Here is a 20,679-nt window from a genome sequence, read left to right as displayed (position 1 = left end):
GTTATGCTACTTTCCCCTTAGTATGACATATCAATACTTGAACATACTGAAGTGAATGGAGTGAAAACAGATTATTTGTTTTTTTTAATCTTCATCAGTTCTTCTTTGCCGTATACTTTTCCATTGGTACCAGTTTGGTCTCAGAGTAACAATTTCCCCGTTCTGCTTTATTAAGTTGAAGTTAATCTCTTCTACAATTGCTTTGTAAAAGGCCGATAGGTAACTTCAAAAAAAGTAAAATAGTCTTTGCATTCACCAGTGATGTAGAATGCCAGACTAGATCCAGAGAAACAAGTTTGTTTAAGTAAAGTATACGAACTTGAGCTGTGAGTTGGCTAAATGTTTGTAAGAGTTGTCCTTTAAATCATGTAATCCTGCCCTAATACACTGCTTATTTGCCATAACCCTCTGACTGGTCCCAGTATGTTCAACTGGATTGCAGGATTTGCTGAGCAAACAGCAGATTCCTGATAATGAAATGTGTTTTACTACACACCTGACGGGCATGCATTGGAGCACCAGACAGCATCCAGTCAACCTGGCAGCTGCTCACTCACTCACTCACTCACTCACTCACTCACTCACTCACTCACTCACTCACTCACTCACTCACTCACTCACTCCTAACTCACTCACCTCCCTGCAGGAAGACAGAGAACGTAACAGGAAGAACAAAAGCAGGAGAACTTGTGGGTTAAGATGAAGACAGTGTAATAGATTAAGGAAAGTGGAAGTGAAAAGGCAATACAAAGGAAATTGTTGGCTACCTCCCATAAACAACATGCCAGTGTCAGCCAGTCTCCAAGCAGCAGCCGACTTGGAAGATGTTTCCTTTATCTACCTCCAATTTCTATTGCTGAGTGTGAAGCTGTGTGAGATGGAACACCCCTTTGATCAGTTTGAGTCAGCTGTCCTGGCTGTATTCCACTCCCATGTTTCTGGATCATTATCAGCATTTCTCCCTAGGTGGGCTGATTGCAAAGTGGGGAAAAAGAGAATGTCCTCACCCTGTGCAAGCACTGTTCAGCAGTAGCTGAAGTATTACTGTGTTATCAACAGTAGTTTAATCACAAATCCACAACACAGCACCATTCAGGCTGCTATGAAGAAAATTAACTCCACCTCAGGAAGACACAGTACACACATTAACAGTTTTTGTGGAAAAATATTACACCGAATCTTTAGAATTTACACACTTTAGAATTACTTGAACTAAATTCAATTTAAAGATTAAACACGTCATACATGACATTTTGTGTTTCACTTAATCTTATCAAATAAAGGACCATACTATTCCATATGTAAGGATCATTATCTATGCTTCTAATATAAATAAATCATAAAATTGAAATAATGTTTCAAATTATTAGATGTATCTGAAGTTCAAGGCTAAATGGAATTTTTGATGCAGGAATTTTATTCACATGATATTGTTGCTGTTAGGAAGCCTGTTTTACATGCAGGAGGTTCCTGCTGGCTAAGTTGACTGACTGCAAGGCAGAGCTGTAGCACATCTCTCTTGCTCTGTGGAACGCCCAAGTTGTTCACAGCTGGTTGACAGAGTGGGACAGCAAACACCAAAGGTTCACTGTGAATGTGTGAAATGGAGGCACGAGAGAATGTGGCAGTAATCAAATGACCGAGTTCCTGTATTTACTGTATTTCTGTATTTCAGGATTTACACGTCGCTGTGAGTTCTAGTGGTGAAGACAATTTCTTCTGTTGCAGTCTGCACAAAAAGGTGTTGAAGGAAAGCTCTGAAATCACACAGATAGCCCCTACCAGTGGTCATGTTTTCATATTTTGTTTCATAGATCTTATACCAAAAGTGAAACTGCTGGGTGATATTAACAAATTTATGTTAGTGGGTCATGGTTTCACCAGGTGGTGAAACTATTCTATCTATTTGAACATTTCTCTGCAGGGTTTTAATATTATGTTCTGCTCAGCCTTTTTGTGTTTAAGTGAAAGTTGACTTTAGAGCATGTGCAGAATCTCTTATTGTGTCTGAACTTCCCAATTTTTTTTTTTTTTTTTGCTATAACATCCTTTTTTTCTGTCTCCTATCTCTACTTGTGTACATTTTCTCTGTACCTACATTGGCTTGGTCATATCACAACATACAGAAAGTGTGCAGCACATAGAAAACAGTAATTTCCTATCCATAAATGAATTGAATAAAAAAATATGAAAGCAACCAGGCAGCAACAGCAAAGTGCATCAGCATGGCTGACATCATTCAGACATTTCACAACATTCTGAGTGTTTCACATGGAGTACTCTGGCCTTCACAGACCTTCAGGAATGTAGAAACTTGGTGCTTTGACTCCAGTCTGCGCCAGCACCATAGTCAGAGTGAGAGCTGTGTTGCAGAACATGGGGTGCTTGTGCTTCATAAAGAAAGTAAAATGCAGGGTTTTGGACAGTTTCCATTCCTCTGTTTTAGCCTAAACAAGACAGAAAAAGGCATTAGGCTGTGGGAATTGGATGTCAGAAACTAGTGAAATGTCAAGTACTGTTGAGGAAAAAAAGTGCTGCTGTGGAATGGAAAATTTTCAACTTTTTCCAAACATCTTTCTCTAGAGATCCTACTTTTGACATAGGGGATTGACAAATTCCTGCTTAAGTAAAGAAAGTTTTAATATTTTTTCCCTAAAATTGAATTCAATTAGTTTTTGTTAATTCATCGTCTTATCTTTAAAATTACAGGTCCTTCCCACTCCACAAATATTCTTTCTGTGGCCAAAATAACTTCTAGTATAAGAAAGAATGGATATGACACTGGCTCCAGAATGAGAGGAATTATAGGACAGAATGTGTATTGTCAGTAGATTTCAAATTGATTTATAAGGACCCACGTTTCTGCAGAAAAGGAAAGAAGCACAGAGAGGCAAAAAAAAAAAAAAAAAAAAAAAAAAAGAAGGCTGAGGACTTCTGCTCTGCTGGTTTGTGCAATAGGCACCCTTTTACATGTCCAAGTCCTATTTTTATGCCTTTGACACAACCCACTCCATCGGAATTGAGTGGATGGTTTCAATTAGCAAGTGTGGCCACCTACTGGGGAAAAACCAAGGTAAAAATAAATCAGCAATGCACAGAATGTATAAAAATGATACCACCCTGAGCACAGGTAGAGAGCCATCTAGAAATACAACAAACACAAGGACAAAAATCCCATTTCCTGAATTTTATCCTGGGATTAAAAAAATCCCAGTTTCCTGTGCCCTATTATTACCATGTAATTTTTACATTACTGTACTTTGCTCTTCCTCTCTATAAATAGTTCTCCCTTCTGACAACTTTGCTAGATAGAAATTGAACATTACAGATTAATGGATCACAAGACGAGGTAACCAATCATTTTATTCATTAAACTACCAAAAATATTGCTTTATTTTGCAGGAAAACTTCTAAACTTCAAGCAACAAGAAATATGCTTGAAATATTAAAAGAACTGAACACACTAAGACATTACAAGATCTTCTTTAGCTCCTGAGTGGACATGGATGTTGCACACTAGGGGCGTGGTGCAGCCACATCTACAGCAGAAAAACACATAACTTCTTTTGAAAAAGAGCACCAGCATTGCCACAGCTAGCTCATAGTTGATGCTATACATGATGCTTCTTGCCTGGAGAAAACCAAAATACATCTGTATGTGCTGGAAGTTCACGGATCATGGCACTGACAAGTACTGCTGGTGACTTGGACAGCCCCAGCAGATCATTAGACAGCAGAAGCTGCCTGAGCCTCTCACCTTCCATTTGTAGAAAAGGAATTTAGTTTTAATCTAAATCATCTAAAGTCTATACCAAACAAATGTTAGAACAGAGAATAAAATGGTGACACCTGGTAATGTCTGATTAATTGCAAATAAGGTCTGTATATTTATCTAAAATTGGTTTTGCCATTGAAGGACTATGGAGAATGGAGCAGGATGTGATTAAATTGAGATATTTTGCTGGGAAGAACATGATAGTTTGCCACATGTCATCTGAGAATAAAAGTCTTTGTAAGAACTGAGGGTCTGTTAGACAGCAGTGAAACTTGTTCAATCTTATCCATGCTGCTTTTCAGAAATAATCCACATCTGTTGCTAGAAGGGAAATACAGTGGATTAGATATCCGAGGTGTTGACTCTTTTAAGACAGTGAGAGCACTCACGTGTCTGATACATGGGGTAGTGCTGACGGGCTTCTCTCACCCACCTCCAAGCTGTGGGTGGGTGGGAGCTGCAGTTTTCTCTAGAGGAACAGCCCCAATATTTTAATAGCGTGTAACAACACTTGTGATAGGGGCAGTATTTTTTATTACAGTAATAAAGATTGAAACTTTTGATCATGTAAGACCTCATTTCAACTTCAAGATTCAACCCACCTGTCTGAAAGCTGGTAGATTTTCAAAGATTTAACAGTCGGTCTAAGGTACCTCTACGGCTGGGCCTTAATTATTTTTCTAGATAACGACATTTATGAAACAGCCCAATCCAATTTATTTCCTGACTTTTCACGAGGGGTGTGAGATGTAACAGGGGTGGCGGTGCTGAGGGCGGTGGAGGGAGGGTTGTGAGGGAGAAGAGGTGGGCGCTGGTGTGAGTGGGGTGGCAGAGAGCTGTGAGGGGCAGGACTGGGGGTGCTGGGTGCGAGGGGATGGCGGAGCGCTGCGAGGGGATGGCGGAGCGCCGTGAGGGGATGGCGGAGCGCTGTGAGGGGATGGCGGAGCGCTGCGAGGGGATGGCGGAGCGCCGTGAGGGGATGGCGGAGCGCTCTGCGCGCCGGCCGCACCGCGCGTCTCGCACGAGCGCTGCCGGCGCCGCCGCCGCCGTTACCGAGCGAGCAGAGTAAGCGGCGGCCATGGCGGAGCAGCCACTGCCATGCCCCAAAGCGACGCTCTCCGACGGGACTCCAGAGCTGCCGAAGGTGGGTGCCTTCGCCGAAGGGCTCCCACCGATGCCCGGGAGCTGCGCCCCGCTTCTGTGCCTTTCGGGGGCGGAGTCTCGCCGAGGGAAGGGGCTGGGGGAGGGCAGCGTGTGGGACGGGAGGGCGCGTCTCCCTGCGAGCCCCATCTCCCAGAAATGAGGGTGGCTCCTTCCCACCCCCATCAAAACCGGGACAATTGGACAACGTCCCCTGCGTAGTGTCAGATCCCAATTTGACTAGTTGTGTCAAATTACAACGAGTTTCGTTTTACGTTATTTATTTTTTGATTTCATTGTTTAGGCTGGAAAGTTGAGTCTCGCAGCCAACACCGTTGCGAGTTGTCTCAAAGACACATCCAGGGTGAGTTGGTTCTGTAGAGGCTCCTGTTTTGGCTTTTTTTCCTACATGCCTTCGCTTTTGAAACTAGCGCTTATTTCAATGTTGCTTTTTATCACGTGGAGTTACAGAGCTGGCAAGATTGGAAAACACTTCTGGCAGTTCACTTTCATTCCACATGTTTTACAAAAGTCACTGTGCTTGCTTACTTGGGACTAAATATAATTGTTTTAGGCAGTTTTCCCCTCTGGTAATGCAGTTAAAGTAATTATTAGGAATTATTATTACTTCTGATGGAGGTTCTTCTTTACAAGGATGCCTGCCAGAATTGTGAATCCCACTGGCCCTTCCCCATGGCTCTGAAGAGTCAGAGGCTACTGAGACACAAGCGGATCCTGTAAATAGCAGGTCTCCCTTTAAATGATAATTAAAGAAACCCCAACATGTAGTTTAAATAATTTTCAAAATTGCTTCATTGATGGTGGAATTGTGAATCGGGTTAAAGGTTTCTGAAATTTATAATTGTAACATCTAGTTTTCATCAAGAGCATGTGAACTAGCTGTTACCCAAATTAAAAAAAAAAAAAAAATTATGGGAAGTGTTGAAACTTAGCAGTGCTAGTTTGATAAAATTTAGTTTGGGTTATGTTGACCTTATGCTCACAGTATCAGCATCTGCAGGAGCATATGTATGTACTGTAGCGCTAAAGCATCCTCATATTTTGTTCTTATATATGGAACGACACAAATGTCTGCAGTACATTTTCTTTTCATTAACATTTTGTGAGTGTCTGGTGTAAACTTGTTTTTGCTTTGCCTTACGTGTAGCCTGTTACTCCCACCGCTGTACGAAAGTTTCGAAATACAACGGATCCAGCTCCTGGTGCTAAAGTAATATTCTATGGCAGTGCAGGTGATCCCGACGTTGCAACTCACTTGACACATGGCATAAAGTCAACCTCTGAATTCACTGTAAGAATGTGACTCATTTACTCTTGTTTAAGAATGAACCTCTTAAGAGTGTTCTTAATAAAAGCAGCTGATGTCCTCATAGTAAGGGATGAAGGTGAGTGATTTATACTGCAGCATTTCACAGCTGCTGTGAATTACCTGAGTTCTGAGGGCAAATCATAGGACTTATTTAGCATTATTGAAACTGGAAAATAGTTGAAGTTCAGTGACTGTTATCAGTGATGTAACTTTTTGTAGTGACTACTGAATTGTTAATTTCATTTCAAGATTTGAGTTAATAAACAGCCTTCTGCCCACAAATTTTGCTGCTTGCTTTTTTTTTGTTGGGTACAGAGATAAAACCAGTTGAGCTCTTAGCAAAAGAGCTGTTATCTGCTAATGCATTTACAGTTTGGTATAATTATTCTGTATGCTTTCTTACGTTTGGCTAGAAACTGATTTCTTTAGCTAAAAAAGTGATGGTTTGGATATGTCAGACTATTTTGTGTGTATTCTTTAGCAGTTATCTTTGTAATCTGTAATCAAACAACTGATGAGATCATCCACAATTTTATCACACATTTAGTGTTCCTATCTCTAAAGATAGCAGTTGTGTTATTAAAGTTTATTTTATGAAGGAAATAAGTCCTAGTATTCCAGGATGTTAAGTAGGACATTTTTTAGGCATATCCAAATTGAAAGCCAGGTTTTGGTGTCTTTCCTTAGAAGTTTTCTGTTAAATAGATTGATCTGTACTGGATTAGCTTGTACTGTCTGTTAAAGACTTTGCATTGTTAATTAAATATTATCTGTAGAAGGGTTGGAAGCCTAGTCAGTTTGCTAAGATGAGTTTGGATCAATTGTATTTGTTACTAATTTTTTCAGTATTTCTTTATATAATATTTAATGAGAGTTTAATAATAGATCTTCACTAGAATCTCCATTACTTTGATAGCCTGAAAAATCAAATCAGTTTAGTTTTGATCACATTATAATTTGACTATATTTTGTAATATGTGCTAAGAAAAGAAAGACTGCACTCAGAAAATGTATATATTAAAAAGTGGAAAAGCTAACATAAAAATAAAAGTACCTCACAAATAAGTATTTTATTTAGCTGGAAATTTAGCATAGCATTGTCTATTAGTGGTCTTCTCTCAAGATACAGTTTTGGTTTGCAACTCAATGGATCGTTGGTCAGTGTAACCATGGAAGATCTCATTAGAATACTTAAGAGCAAGCTTTTGTTGGTGTGGGTAGCTGTAGTGATGTGTGAATGATCAAAGTTTATTGGTTTTCCTGCCTCTGGTGTTGTTTGTGATGTCTTCAGGTAGCTTCATTGATAAGTCCAGTTCCTAAAAGTGAATTTCAAGAAAAGATGCAAGACATGAAAGAAGCAATTTACTCCAGTAATCGCTTAGCACCTTTGGGTAAATCACATGATCAGTCTTCGATGTTACCTGAGGGCTTGGATATAATTAATACTACATTTGGAATGAAAGTCTTCAAAGGTAGGAAAATGTGCCATTAAAACCTTTTTCCTGTAAATACAAGATAATCTGCAATTTATTATCTAGCACCATGCTCTAGGATTCCAACAACCCCATTTTAAGAGAAGAGGTATTCCATAACAGCTACTGAAAGGCCTAAAAATTTTTCAGTTACGATGAAGAAACAAGCAACTGAGAACATATGGTAACTACTAGGGCTTTTGGCTCTCTTCCTGATCTGTCTTTATAGATTTCCTGGGAGAACTGTAGGGTAACTGTCAACTTACCTTCCTTTTCCCAACAACTCTTAACCGGTCTCATGGAAGAAACTTCCCTGACATTCCTCCACAGGCTGGAGGAAATCACATCTGTATTGCCCATGTAGCTTTCTTGCAGAAGTTCTGTTCATCTGGATTTCTGTGATTCTCTCTCTAGTCCCATGTCATTATATAAAAAATGAATTAGATGTTTATTCATCTATTCATTAGATGAATATAGATTGATTAGCAGTGTGCTAAGAAGTATCATCCTTCCACAGTATTAGCAACTTCTCTAACAAGGTATTGTTTACAATTAAGAATGAATGAAGCAAGATATCCATCCCCCTTAGCTCCCCCAACCATACATTCTTTATTTGTTTCTAGATTTAACAGCTGGAGAGCTTGTAAATCCACCAAAAACCTTTGAGGAAGTGGATAAAGAAGCGAGAGAAGGACATGATTTGTATGTTCTCTCACATGAAGATTATTATGTGGGTAAGTTGAAAGGCTGATAAGAAACCACATGAAAAGTTCCTCTATGTGTATTCAGTGCCTACTGCATGCTATTTTTCGAGATGTAAGCTATTAATTTTAACCACTGTATTAATACAATATAAATTATTTTTAAAAATTATGTGAAAAAAAGCATGTGAGAGAGCATGATCTCAGTTTCTAGAACTGTCAATCACTTCAGGATGGGCATTTAAACAGTGTAAGAACTTCATGAAGGAGTTGGAAGCCTGATTTCTTTTGGGTGCTCTTTGAAAAGCAAAATATTTCCAGGAAACTAGGAACTCACAGATGCCCTGGTTGCTTACTGAGTTTGGCATTGACTATGCCACTGAAAGCAATCTCAGATTTGAAGTCACAGGCTGTGAGCCCAACCCATTCCAGTACATTTCCTCTAGTTCCTCTTTTTTCATCAGGATCCAAACAGAATTTCAGAGCAGCCAGACTTTCTGATGAGGAGCTTAGCATCAAGATCTGGTTACAAAGAATTTCAGGCTGCTGGGTGGCTCTCTGGAATGCAGGTTCCTCAGCCAACAGAATCCTCCCGTGGGTCTGTGGGCTGTGCCTGCATTGCTTCAGCTCCTGGGGGCTGTACCTGTATGATGTGGTCTGCTCAGAGATATTTACCCTTTATTTCACAGGTCTGCATAGGAGCAGAGTGAAAAATAGCACTCTAAAATGCAGTACATTTATTTCATATTGTAGACACTTCTATTTTTCCCAGTTCCATGACTTTCACTTAGACTAAAAATGTAAATTTTATGTGGAGACTATTACATAGATGTGAAATTATAGTACTTTGTTTTCTCAGTGAGAAATTATTCTATAAATAGTATTGGTATAAACTGGCTAATCCTCTAACTTTATTTTCTCTCTTCCCTGCCTTCTTGGGTGTTTTGGTGGAATTATTCATTATCTGTTTCTGTCTCTCTTGTAACATCCATCCACCATGGAGAGGCCAAGTCAGAAGCAGACTGACGGAAAAAAGTCAACTATGTGCCCCAGCAATAGTGTAAAAAATGCCATGCTGCCATACAGCCATATGGAGCCCTTGTTAGAAAACATGCAGTGAATAATATTTTTAAAAGTTCTAATCGTCATTCTTTTTAAAAGGTGATTGAAAAGACATTGAAGAAAAAGAAGGTTTTTTCTGTGACAAAAAGACATAGCAAGACTATATCTGAAAATGCAGCATGTCAAAACCTTTTTTTTGCATTTTTTGAAAACAATAAATGAAATGGTACACATTTCTGCTCAAGTGTAGATATTATAAAGCAATGTTTGCTTGACCCTCACCACTTAGGCTACATGGTTTAATTTATCCTGTTGGGCTTGTCTTTAGTCAGACATAAAAGAGCATCCAACTGAAGCAGGTTTTGCTTTTTATTTTGTCTTTTATCTTCACTTTTGACAATGAGATTGTTCCTAACTACTCAATTAACAGGGAGAATGCAAATTATTTATCTTTAATTGAACAGGTTTGCTACTTGTTTGCCTTTGTTTCTTCATTGTTTTGTCTTAAGAATGAAGATACTGGGTACATTTTTCTTCCTTAGGTGTTTTACACAGGTGGAAATGCCTGCTTTTTCTGCAGGGGAATCAGTCAATAGGAAGTATAACTCACACTTTGACAAGTCTTCTGTTTACGGAAAGGAAACCCCTCACTATGAAGATGGGCGGAATACAGCCAAGACCTTAAATTGGGTCTTGGACCTGGATTCGTAAGTTGCAATGAGTTAATTAATTCATTAATGGGATGAATTATCAGGAAGAGTGGCTCTTCATATTTGAAGAAAATTGTGTATCTCACAATCCTATCCTTAGCTGTATTGAACTGAATAGAAAATTCAAGGTGTGATTTTCGGAACAGGTTATCCAAATAACTTTTAACCATATAACAACTCTTGGATGTCTTAAGCATTATGGAAAGCCTTTTGATTTTAAGTAGCAAGGTAGTTTAATCACTAAGTTGAGAGGAGTTGCTGTTTAAAAAAAAAAAATTAAAATATTATTGAAAAAATATTGAAGATTTCTGAACAAATATGTGCAGGAGTGATTTTTCTAATTTGTAGGAAGAGAGCCCCACACCTTGTGTCAAAAAGAAGTGATGATTTCAAGGAAAAATACCAGCCTCTTGTTGGAAAAGTTTTTGATCCGTAAGTAAGCAAACATACCTTCTGTTACAAACAGATCAAGCACAAAATTCACTTGCTTTTGCCATTTCTCCAATATCTTTTTATGTCCTGGATAAAAAATATAAATGTGTGCTTAAAGCTTCCAGTGCAGCACTCATTTAACAGAAAAAGGACCTTCTACCTGCCCTAATTAGGCTGATAAGTACACAAGTTTCTAGGAAGGGCTGTACCATGTCCATGTAGTGAAGTTAGATCTTACTGTTTAAGTGGTCAAGCACTCTTTAAGACATTTTTTCGCCCAGTATTTTGCAATTAGTAAGGTTTGAAAGGACTGACACATATCACCTAATGTTTTGGGATTCAACCATTTTGCTTACTCTCACAATATTTTTGGTCTTTGTTACATCAACTGTAATCTCACTGTATTACTTCATTGGAAAAGGACATAGAACTAAAGTGTATTATTTGGCAGCTTTTACCAGTCTCTGTTGAATTATTAGAATGACTGACATTTATGAAGCAATCTGGGACAGAATAGCGCTTAAGAACAACCACAGAAGTCATAAGGTACAGTGGGGTTATGAACCAGGTGTGCTGCAGATCTAGGGCTCCTGAATGTATCAAAAGACTGTCTTTGCAGATGCTCTAGATTTCTGCAAAAATATATCTGAAGGCTCACTAACATTGACTTTGGTAGCAAAAGATAATTTTAAACTCAAGATCCCTTCTATAACAATATATCTGAAGGCTCACTAACTCTGACTTTGGTGGCAAAAGATAATTTTAAACTCAAGATCCCAGGTTTAGGCTGACTGGGGGAAGTGTTCTCATAAATGCATGTGAGCAGCGAGCACAAATACGAGTCAGTTTCTTCTCTCCCTGTCACTGTGTCCCAGCTTACTGTGAGACAGACCTGGAGCATGAGCAACCCCAAGAAGTGTGGTCAGTCAGGGATGGGTTGCAGTGCAGGCTGAAACCCAGCACTAGTATTACAAGACAGATACAGGCTAAGTTAATCTTATTTAATGACTTTTATGCCATCCATGTCCTATGTGTGATATGAAAATGATAAAAGAAAAAGATACATAGTAGTTTTTAGATTGTTGTATTTCCATTTCTGTGTGTGGGTTTTTGTTTGTTTGTTTTGTGCTTTACAACAAAGCACTGATGATATTTTAAATTCTGCTGGGGATTTTTGATTCAGATAAGTGTTTTAATTATTTAATTATTAAAAATAGAATTAGCATTCTATCTTTTTGAAATTAAAAAAGGAAACAGCAGAATTTTCAATTTCTGGAAAATAGAACTTGAGAAAAGTTTTCCGCATCGATATGGGCTTGGTTGCTAGTTTTGGCATACATAGAATTGCATGTGGAAAAGCAGAAATATTGATTAAATTTTTCCACTTTAGGCAAAAGTAGTTTATTTCTGACATTTCAGTTGGAGATTTTGTCTAAATATTCCTATTATTTGACTACAAGGACTTTTCTTAATTTCTATAATTTTCTTTGGAAAAATGGCATAGAGTGTTTTTCATTTTAATGAGCATAAATGTTCAAAAAGTTAATGTTTACATTTGGCTGTGTTATGTGAACAGTGAGTGTTCTAGTCAGCTTTGTAAAGGCTTGCTTTTCTGGAATGGTAATGTTGAAACAAATAAACAAATAAAACAAATTAAAAAACCAAATAAACAAATTTCAGGTAAAATATGAGTATCATCCCTATTATTAATCACTTTTTAAATAGTAGCTGAGATTTTTTTTGGCTATTAATAAACTGTTTGAAAATTTTAAAAAAATGTCCTTTTTGATAGTATAGCAGAAACTATGAATGTTCCCCCAGACCACATATTTGGATTGGTGATCCCTCCAGATGAATGTGGTAAGTTCAAGAGCAGAATAAAATTTTACCTTGCTGGTGAAACTCTGCTGAAGTAATAACTGTTGGTTGTATATATAAATTTCCTAAAATTTTAAGAGGCAGGGTACAAAAATTTCTTGACTGTAAATTCTTGAAATGTAAATTCGAGTGGATTTGAAATTGCTACTGGGGAAAAAAGTAAATGTCAAAAATAAAGAAGCTTTAGGTTTGGGATTATCATGCTGGGTTTTTTTTCTTTTTTAAAACCTTTGTATCTGAATGTAAGAAAATGGGAAATGGCAGAAAACCGTTATTGCCATCAAAGTGACAAATTAAAATGGCTATTTAAATCAGTCATGAATATTCCCACCCAATGATTTCTCAAACACTTCTCTAAAAAGAGTAAAAATAACAAGCAATAAATAGGAATAAGAAGTTTTTGAAGGTTGCAAGGAGATAGAAAGCAGAATAAATAAAAACCTCTTAATTTTCATTATCACAAAATTTTGAGGGCTAGTCAATTCAAATAGTCAGTGGGATTGATGATGTTTTAATGTTGTGTTTAATAATTAGGGAGTACACTCAATAACTGGGAAGGAAAAAAATGAAGTGGATCAAAGTGATACAGTTATTTTGGGCCAGAGAAAGTCTGTTCAAAGAGTGCATGATCTTTTACATGTTTTATATGTAGTGTAAGAAAGTTCGTGCTGTAAGGAAGAGCAGAAGGAACTGAACAAAAGAGTTCATAATTAACAAGTAGGAAATAATGCTTGTACACTGCTGTTAGAGGGGGATTACACGAGCTACTCATGTTTGTTACTGTACTTTGAATGAACTTCTTGCACTCCAGAAAGTGATCTTGGCACCTTGGGAATTTGGATGAAGATTATAGCTCAGTGTGCTAAAAGTACAGATAAAGTTAGGATACATGGAAAATGAGAACAGTAACATAAAAATAGTGCATTGTCTTTCTAGAAACCAGTGATATATAGTTATACAAAATACCAAATTTTGGATAGTGTATATATATATATACTTATATCTCATAAGACTATGGAACGTGACAGACTGGAAGTGGTATATCAATAATATATGCTCTTTTTTGCTCAGTTGTGTGGACATTGAGTAAAAACTACTGCTTTTAGAAGCTTTTGGAAGCAGTGGATAGATTTGTGAAGCTACGTTATGATGTTCCAAAATTTTTGATAATATTCCAAAATTTTTGTGTGTGAGTAGAGAAATAATTATATGGACCATTTGGTCTTGCAATAAAGTGACTGTATCAGCTCTGCAGCAGTGCTGAAAATCAGCATCTTGAAACTGAAATTCTCCTTTTCCTAATGAATGCAAGTTTTTTTTTTGTTTGTTTGTTTTTTTTTGTTTGTTTGTTTTTTTTTGGTTGGTTGTTTTGTTTTGTTTTGTTTGTTTTTTTGTTTTCTTTTTGTAAATGTCTGATTACTGTATATGCACAGCTAGTTGAGGAATTGTTCATTTTTCTAGATGTTCGTGATCTTCTTCATGTCCGGGTTCCATGTGAGTTCCTCCGTGGGAAGGACAGAGCAAGAGTTATCTTGATTGCAGTTCGAGAAAATCTGAAGAAAGCTAACTATAGGAATTTTGATGTGTTACTAGAAGCATTAAGACATTTTGATAAGGTTAGTGCTCTGAAAAGGTATAAATGTAAAGGAATGTGTGACATTAGTGCTCCTGTGCTGTAGAAATACAGACATGAAGAAACACAAGCATAGCGAGGTAAATATGGATGAAGACTATAACTGTGAAGATAACTTCATAGTTATTGAATGTCTCATCTACTGTGATATGCTATGGAATTAGACACAATAGATATTTTTATATTTTTATATCCAAATATTTGGAGCTTTTCATGGTATTATTTGGAATATCCAGGTTAGAGGGAACAAGGGACACATTAGCAGGAGTAATCTTAATAATTTTTAGACTTCAAAATCTGGTATTTTTTTGTAAAGAGAAAACAGTGGAAGGGGTTATGTTCATATTTTCTTCTGAGCTGTACTTTTTGACTGAGTTGCTAAGCCTCAGAATTTCAGGGTTTTTTTTCTCTCTGGACAAAAAAATTGTAGTTGACATTTCATATGTAACACTAATTGTAATGTATACAGAATGGTTGATGTCTTACTTTAGAGATATCTTGGCTTTTCCTCAACATTTATGATTAGATTGCTATCTTGTCACAGTAGCCTGTCACACTTTTACTCTCAAATCACTGTATTATTTAAGTTGAAAATTACTTTTTGACACTTTTCAGATTTCTAATGTCTAAAATACTTAGGGTTTATTTTGTATTCAGCAATATTACTCTTCTTGAAATAGTGTGTCTGGTGCTATTTATATATAAGTATAAATATATATACATACATGTATAAACACATGTATGTGGTTTTTTGGTGAAGTTACTTTATCATGGCTGTTAGAGAATCATAGAATATAACGACTGTTTTGTTTTCTTTGTAATAGAATGGTGATGGAATGATACACAAGGACAACCTACGACAGATCTTTTTTCAACTGAACCTGAATCTGGATGATGAGCTCTTGGAATCCTTATTTGACTGCTGTGATTTGGATAAGGATGGTCTGATTAATTACCGGGACTTTGCGAACTTTCTGAACTGGAAAGATAAAATGGGTGTTAAAGAGTTTGAAGAAAAAATAATTACAAAAGGTAGATGTCTTAATACTGGGAAAATATGGGGATGATCTTGTTCTTAGGATAGCTGTTGAAAGGACAGTGCTAGGTGCTCCTTTAGAAGGGTAGGATTTAGAGAGTGGTTTAACTACCAGCAGAGTCTCAGGTACAGATGTGTTTCAGAATCTTGGAGTTCTGTGTTGCACGCTGAGATTGACACTGGGAAGTTTCCTTAATAATACAGATCAACAGAAAGTAAAATATCTCCTAGAAGCATTATCAGAAAAGTAGATGAATTATGTTACCTCCTTTACAGTTATTCAAACAAACTTTTTTACCTCTTAGTCTAGAATATGTTGATAATATATCTTGGCTGTCCTGTAACTTTTGTATATAGGGAAAAAATTAGATGCCTATCTTCCCAAAGACACAAAGAAAGAGGATGAACTGCTGCCAGAACAGGAAGATCTCGAGTTAAAAGAACCAGAAAGCTCAGAAAAGATGCCAAAACCACTAACAAGATCAACAGACCGTGTATATACAAATTATCAAACATCATCTTCTCAGTATAATGCTGTAGTTGGTGGTATCCCAGATTCCTGTAAGTACAGTGGACTGTGCCGCTCACTTCTGAGCATTATTTAAGACAAAATCAGGAGCAAAGTTAAAAAGTATTGCTATAGGGTCTACTAATGTAAAATAGATAATTAATTTATCTAAGCTAAGGTTTTTTTTTAAGATTAGGACTTGGAAATTGGAAGGGGTGGTCTATTCAAAACATTGAAATTAATCTAGATGTCTTTGAGAAATTATGCTAGTAATTTTGGGAGGATCATGTCTCCTTGCAATCACCTAAAATACTTTTTCAGCTGAGAATATTAAGTTAGTAAGTACTAGTATATTACTAAAAGATTCCTTGTTTTCATACTTCATGATGTAGCTGAAGCCAGGATTTCTAAAAATATGAAAAAACATAGGAGGAAGAAAATTATATAGCTTGTTTTTGAACCTATGTCAAGCATCATATTTCTTCTTATTTCCTGCAAAATGTTTTATCCTCCCTGGCACTATTTATCCATGCTGCCTGTTGATTGATTTTCACAGGTTATCCATTGTGTGGTGTTCCAAGTATTCGTTCAGATATTCCTGCTCCTCGAGTTCGCCGCCTCTGTGACACGACTAATTATGGTGACCAGGGCAGTAGTTTTTCAGTACTGTTCCCTTCTGTCTTCAGTCAAAAGGGAGTGTATGAAAAAGATCTTTTAAAAAAGAGACCAAAGGCAGAGGTATAGTGAATTTCTTCAGAATATTCTTCCAAGATAATGATTCTGCTAGCCATATGGGAGTGGGAAGTCATCAAGTAAACAGGTTGTAAAATTCATTGTGCAACATTACCATCTTGCTTTACATCCATTCAGCTATCTGAAAAATATGTACTCTCCACATTCTAAATTATTCATAAAGATGGTAGATATTAACCAATACTGAAATTTCAACCTATTGAAATATCTGAGCAAGGTCTCAAGCAACATGGTTTAATAGTAAAGTTAGCCCTGCTTTGATTATGTCATTGGATGAATGATCTCCAGAGATCTCTTGCAATCTAAATTATTCCATGATTCCACAAAATGTCTTTAAAAGCCCCACAAGAAGATTTTTACAGGTGTATAAAAATAATTTCTATCACATAGGGGTATTTATTGGAAAATTTTACCAAAAGCCCCTCTCCTCAGACAAACTTGGCGGCTTTTGCTAGTGACAAATTCAGCAAACCACTTGAAAGTACCTTTTAAGTGCTTTGCTGAGTCACAGTTGTAGGCTCAGGTCTACAAAGAATCTGTATAGTGGTGGAGAACATTGGGAGTCACACAGAAATGCTGTGCTGTCTCATAATTCTGAGGGACATGAGATTCCAGGGACTTACTTGCGGACTTCATGATTTTTCTGATATATCTGCAGCCTCCTACCACTCTGGTTTCTCACAGACCAGAATTTCTCTCCCATAAATATTAAAGTAACTGCAGTATTGTTTGCCACTTTGGTTTTACATCTATATACAATTCATAGGGAAAAAGTATTAAGAGAGAACTTCATTACATGAAATATAATTTATTAGACAATTGTAATGAAATGTGAAATTCCAATCCAAAATGAGAAAAGAAGCTGTGGCAACCTCTTCATTACATTAATGACCTCTACTCATTATATTAAATATTCAGCAGTCATGTTTGAAAGTGGATCTAGAAATTTAATATATATTTTACAAAAAATAGTGTTACTGGTTGGTGACTGGGGGTAGAAGGTGTGGTGTCATGGTCATCAAACACCTTAGCAGAATGTTGTGTACATGAGCATTAACCACTTTATAATCTAGCTCTGAAAGCAGGAAATGAGTGCATGCAGCAAATAGCTAGCAGTAAATGGAATTCATGCTTCATTGAGAAGCCAAATCATCTGCCAATTACATCTGTTGGGCACTAGATAGAGCTGTTCTTTGAAGTTATAACGTGTCTTGAGATGTCATACTCTATTGTAGACTATACCAACTATATAGAATTCAGTGCAGAACCACCTCTGAGTCTGTTGAAACACCCTATGTTCATGAAATGGGATATTTGGGCATTTGATGATTATTGGTTTGATATGTATAATTAATGTTTCCAAAAATTTAATGGTTAATGAAATTATTCTGTGATTACATTATATTATTATTAGATGAAAGCTCAGAGTAATTTAATACTGTTTTTGTATAATGTTGTAGAAATGAATGCAAATTCTGACTATGGAAATAGTTTAGTGAGGTGACTCATCTTGTTGCAAAAGAACAAAATAGTTCTGGGGCTTGCTGTTTTCTTCACTGAAATTCTCTCATCTGTTGAAGAGAATAGAAGTTATGTAGATGAGGAATACTGTGTAATTTGTATGCAGCATGTTGATCATAGGTGAGAGTGAGTTTTATCCTGTCTGCACACAATAGTCTGTGGTTTGGTCAGTGATGATTTTACAGCAGTTGCTGAGTCAGGACAGAGCCCTCTCTTAACATGGTAAAGCCAAATTTTGAGAGCATGTAGTCCTTTATTCTTCCTGCAGTGGTGTTCTGTGCAGGAATATTGCTTCTAGTTTAATTTCTGTATTTCACTAGCTTGTTGAAGACGCTGGATCAGGTCTGGTTTGTTTTACTTGTGGGTAGAATGATTGATTTAACTGAAACAACACCTATGCTTAAAGAAACAAAACTCAGTCCCTTTTTTCCTCCTGCAATTTCAGCTTGCACAAACACTCATAGATTTATTGGCTACGATGAAGGTGAAGATTTGCTGTGCTGAGGATCAGGCCTATGTTTATACAAAAATAAAAAAGACAGTAGAACAAGGTTGATTTGACTGTGTTAAGTCTCTGTAGCATAAATATAACATACGTTTGCACACACATATATAATACAGTTGAAGAAGCCAAATGTTTGCTGATAACAGAAGCACAGGGTGCATCTATATTCTTCTAAAGTTACCTTCCTCTAATGAGTCAACAGGTTAGTGTAATGAGACATACAACAGGAAGCATCCAAGTGAGAAAATATGGAAAAAATCCCTTCTGCTGAATTATTTTGGTGTAAAATTATGGCAAGGCTCAAAGTTGATATGAATCATTTCATTTTAGTCACTTCACCCACTTATCTACACCAGCTGATGACCTTGTGTATAGTACTGTTGCTGTGAAATGTAGATAATAATACAATCTGATTTATGTTGGTAACTGCAGACAGCAAAAATAGAGTGGATAATCAGAACTTTACTTAGGGCTTTTGAAAAACATTTACTTTTCCCTGAGTCTTCTGTATTTGATTTTTTCCCAGTGTTGAAGTAGTGCGTCAACATTACTGTATTAATTACTGACAATTTTGTACAGCTTTCATTGCAATGAGATTCAGATTTACTTAAATAGGAACTTCTTTCTTTAAGGATGCAGGATGCAGTCTGTAGTTATTAATTTTAGAGTGGGAAGATATTTTTTGGCAAATAAAGATTGCTAAATATGTCAAAGCCAGACACTGTAGAGTTTAACAAAATGCTGACTAGAATTACATGAATTGCATTATTTTGTATTATTTTTGTAGATTAAACAAGTTCTCCACAATATGGGCATGAATGCTTCAGATGAAAGGTTTGAAGAAATATGGAAGCAAGTGTGTACAAAACATGAGATAAAGGAACTTTGTGATTGTGAAGAAAGTATGTGGAATATACTGAATAAGATAAATGAATCAGGCATAACATTCTAGTCTCTGATTCTAGTCTCTGGGCACGGCTTTTATTTAACATCAGTCATAATTCTGGTGCTGAATAAAAAAATACACAATAAATATTTATATGTGTATTGTCTTTCTGAGTAGTGGGTTGACCACATATATATGAATAGCTGCATTTGGTAGGAACTGGTATCCATGCTTGTAAATGTAATACAAATATTTACAAACATCTTATATCCTATTTTGCATTTTAATTTTTTTTTCTCTTATAAATGGAAAGACACTTTTGAAAGTGCTAAAGATAAATGTTTCAGATATTCAAGGCCTGTCAAAGGTTATTATCATATCATGGCATTTTCCTTTTCTTCTCATGTTCCATAATTTTTGTCAACAGAGATCTGGTTGTGGCAAAGTATTTGAGATGTTTGAACGTTCATGTGAGAAAGTGCTTTACAGTAAAATTGTAAGGAAGGTACATAGCAATAGGTGTGGGATCTAAAGTGTTGTCATGAAATAGATTCCATAAAAACCTATTGGTTAAGAAGTGCCAGAAATGAATGTCTAGTTTGTGGCAGAGGGATCCTATTCTTTGTGCAAGCTTATGACTATTACTTAATAGTATTCATCTTTCACAATGAGGAAAAAAGTATGGATATGGAGAGGTGTTTATGTAATAAACATTACATTACTGAGTAGTTAGAAAAGTTTGTGAGGGCTTTCAGAGAGCCAGCTATTCATTTGTGACCAGTGTGGTTTCTTGGAAAGAGGGAGAGTCATTAACAGAAAACCCTTAAAGATTATTATGCAAATCTCAATGAATAGATATAAAGTTCAATAAGAATAAACAATGGAAAGAAAATAATATGAAAACCTGCAACTGTGAGTTGGAATGTTCACTCTTCTACTACAGTACTGAACTTTGTTGTAAAACAGATGGAAATTGTTCACTATTAGCAGTGAGAAATATTACTTCTAGACTTACAAATTCAAATGAAAGATCCTTGTGCAATGTACTCTTAATATGCAGGATTTCAAGAAGGATTTTATTTTGTCACCTATTCGTGTTTTAAATACCTTAATAAAGTTTGGAGAATGTTGCCAGCCAAAAGTGTAACTGGGTTTTACAATGAAAGTAAAAGTTTGTTTTGTTAAATACTAGAAATGCACATGTAATGCCAGCTTAACATTTTAGTTCCTTCTTCTCTCATGTTTGTTAAGATTCCTCTTTTGCCTGTGTTCTAGGAGCTGGTCATTTACACGTAACTAACTTGTTATATGAAATCTGCAAGCCAGACCCTTTTGTA

The 20,679-nt window shown here is 36.5% G+C and overlaps 1 protein-coding gene across 2 annotated transcripts; it reads left to right on the top strand.

Moving 5' to 3' along the window:
* The first annotated feature begins 4,768 nt into the window (after positions 1 to 4,768).
* Positions 4,769 to 19,489, top strand: EFHB (EF-hand domain family member B). 2 transcript variants are annotated; one of them, XM_064414176.1, is made up of 13 exons: positions 4,769 to 4,919; positions 5,220 to 5,279; positions 6,084 to 6,227; positions 7,537 to 7,717; positions 8,341 to 8,451; positions 10,061 to 10,187; positions 10,539 to 10,622; positions 12,415 to 12,482; positions 13,962 to 14,116; positions 14,958 to 15,165; positions 15,527 to 15,730; positions 16,234 to 16,415; positions 19,244 to 19,489. In XM_064414176.1, exons 1-13 carry the CDS (start codon positions 4,854 to 4,856, stop codon positions 19,406 to 19,408), a joined length of 1,755 nt encoding a protein of 584 aa, XP_064270246.1. In that variant the 5' UTR covers positions 4,769 to 4,853; the 3' UTR covers positions 19,409 to 19,489. The 2 variants fall into 2 exon arrangements, with proteins under 2 accessions (XP_064270246.1, XP_064270255.1); XM_064414185.1 differs by lacking the exons at positions 4,769 to 4,919; positions 5,220 to 5,279 and having other exon boundaries at positions 6,186 to 6,321.
* The last annotated feature ends 1,190 nt before the right edge of the window (positions 19,490 to 20,679 follow it).

Source organism: Passer domesticus, chromosome 1 (assembly GCF_036417665.1).
Source record: "Passer domesticus isolate bPasDom1 chromosome 1, bPasDom1.hap1, whole genome shotgun sequence".
NCBI classification, from domain to species: domain Eukaryota; kingdom Metazoa; phylum Chordata; class Aves; order Passeriformes; family Passeridae; genus Passer; species Passer domesticus.
Note: the sequence above shows the minus strand (reverse complement) of the source record. Positions and strands in the feature narration are given on the sequence as shown.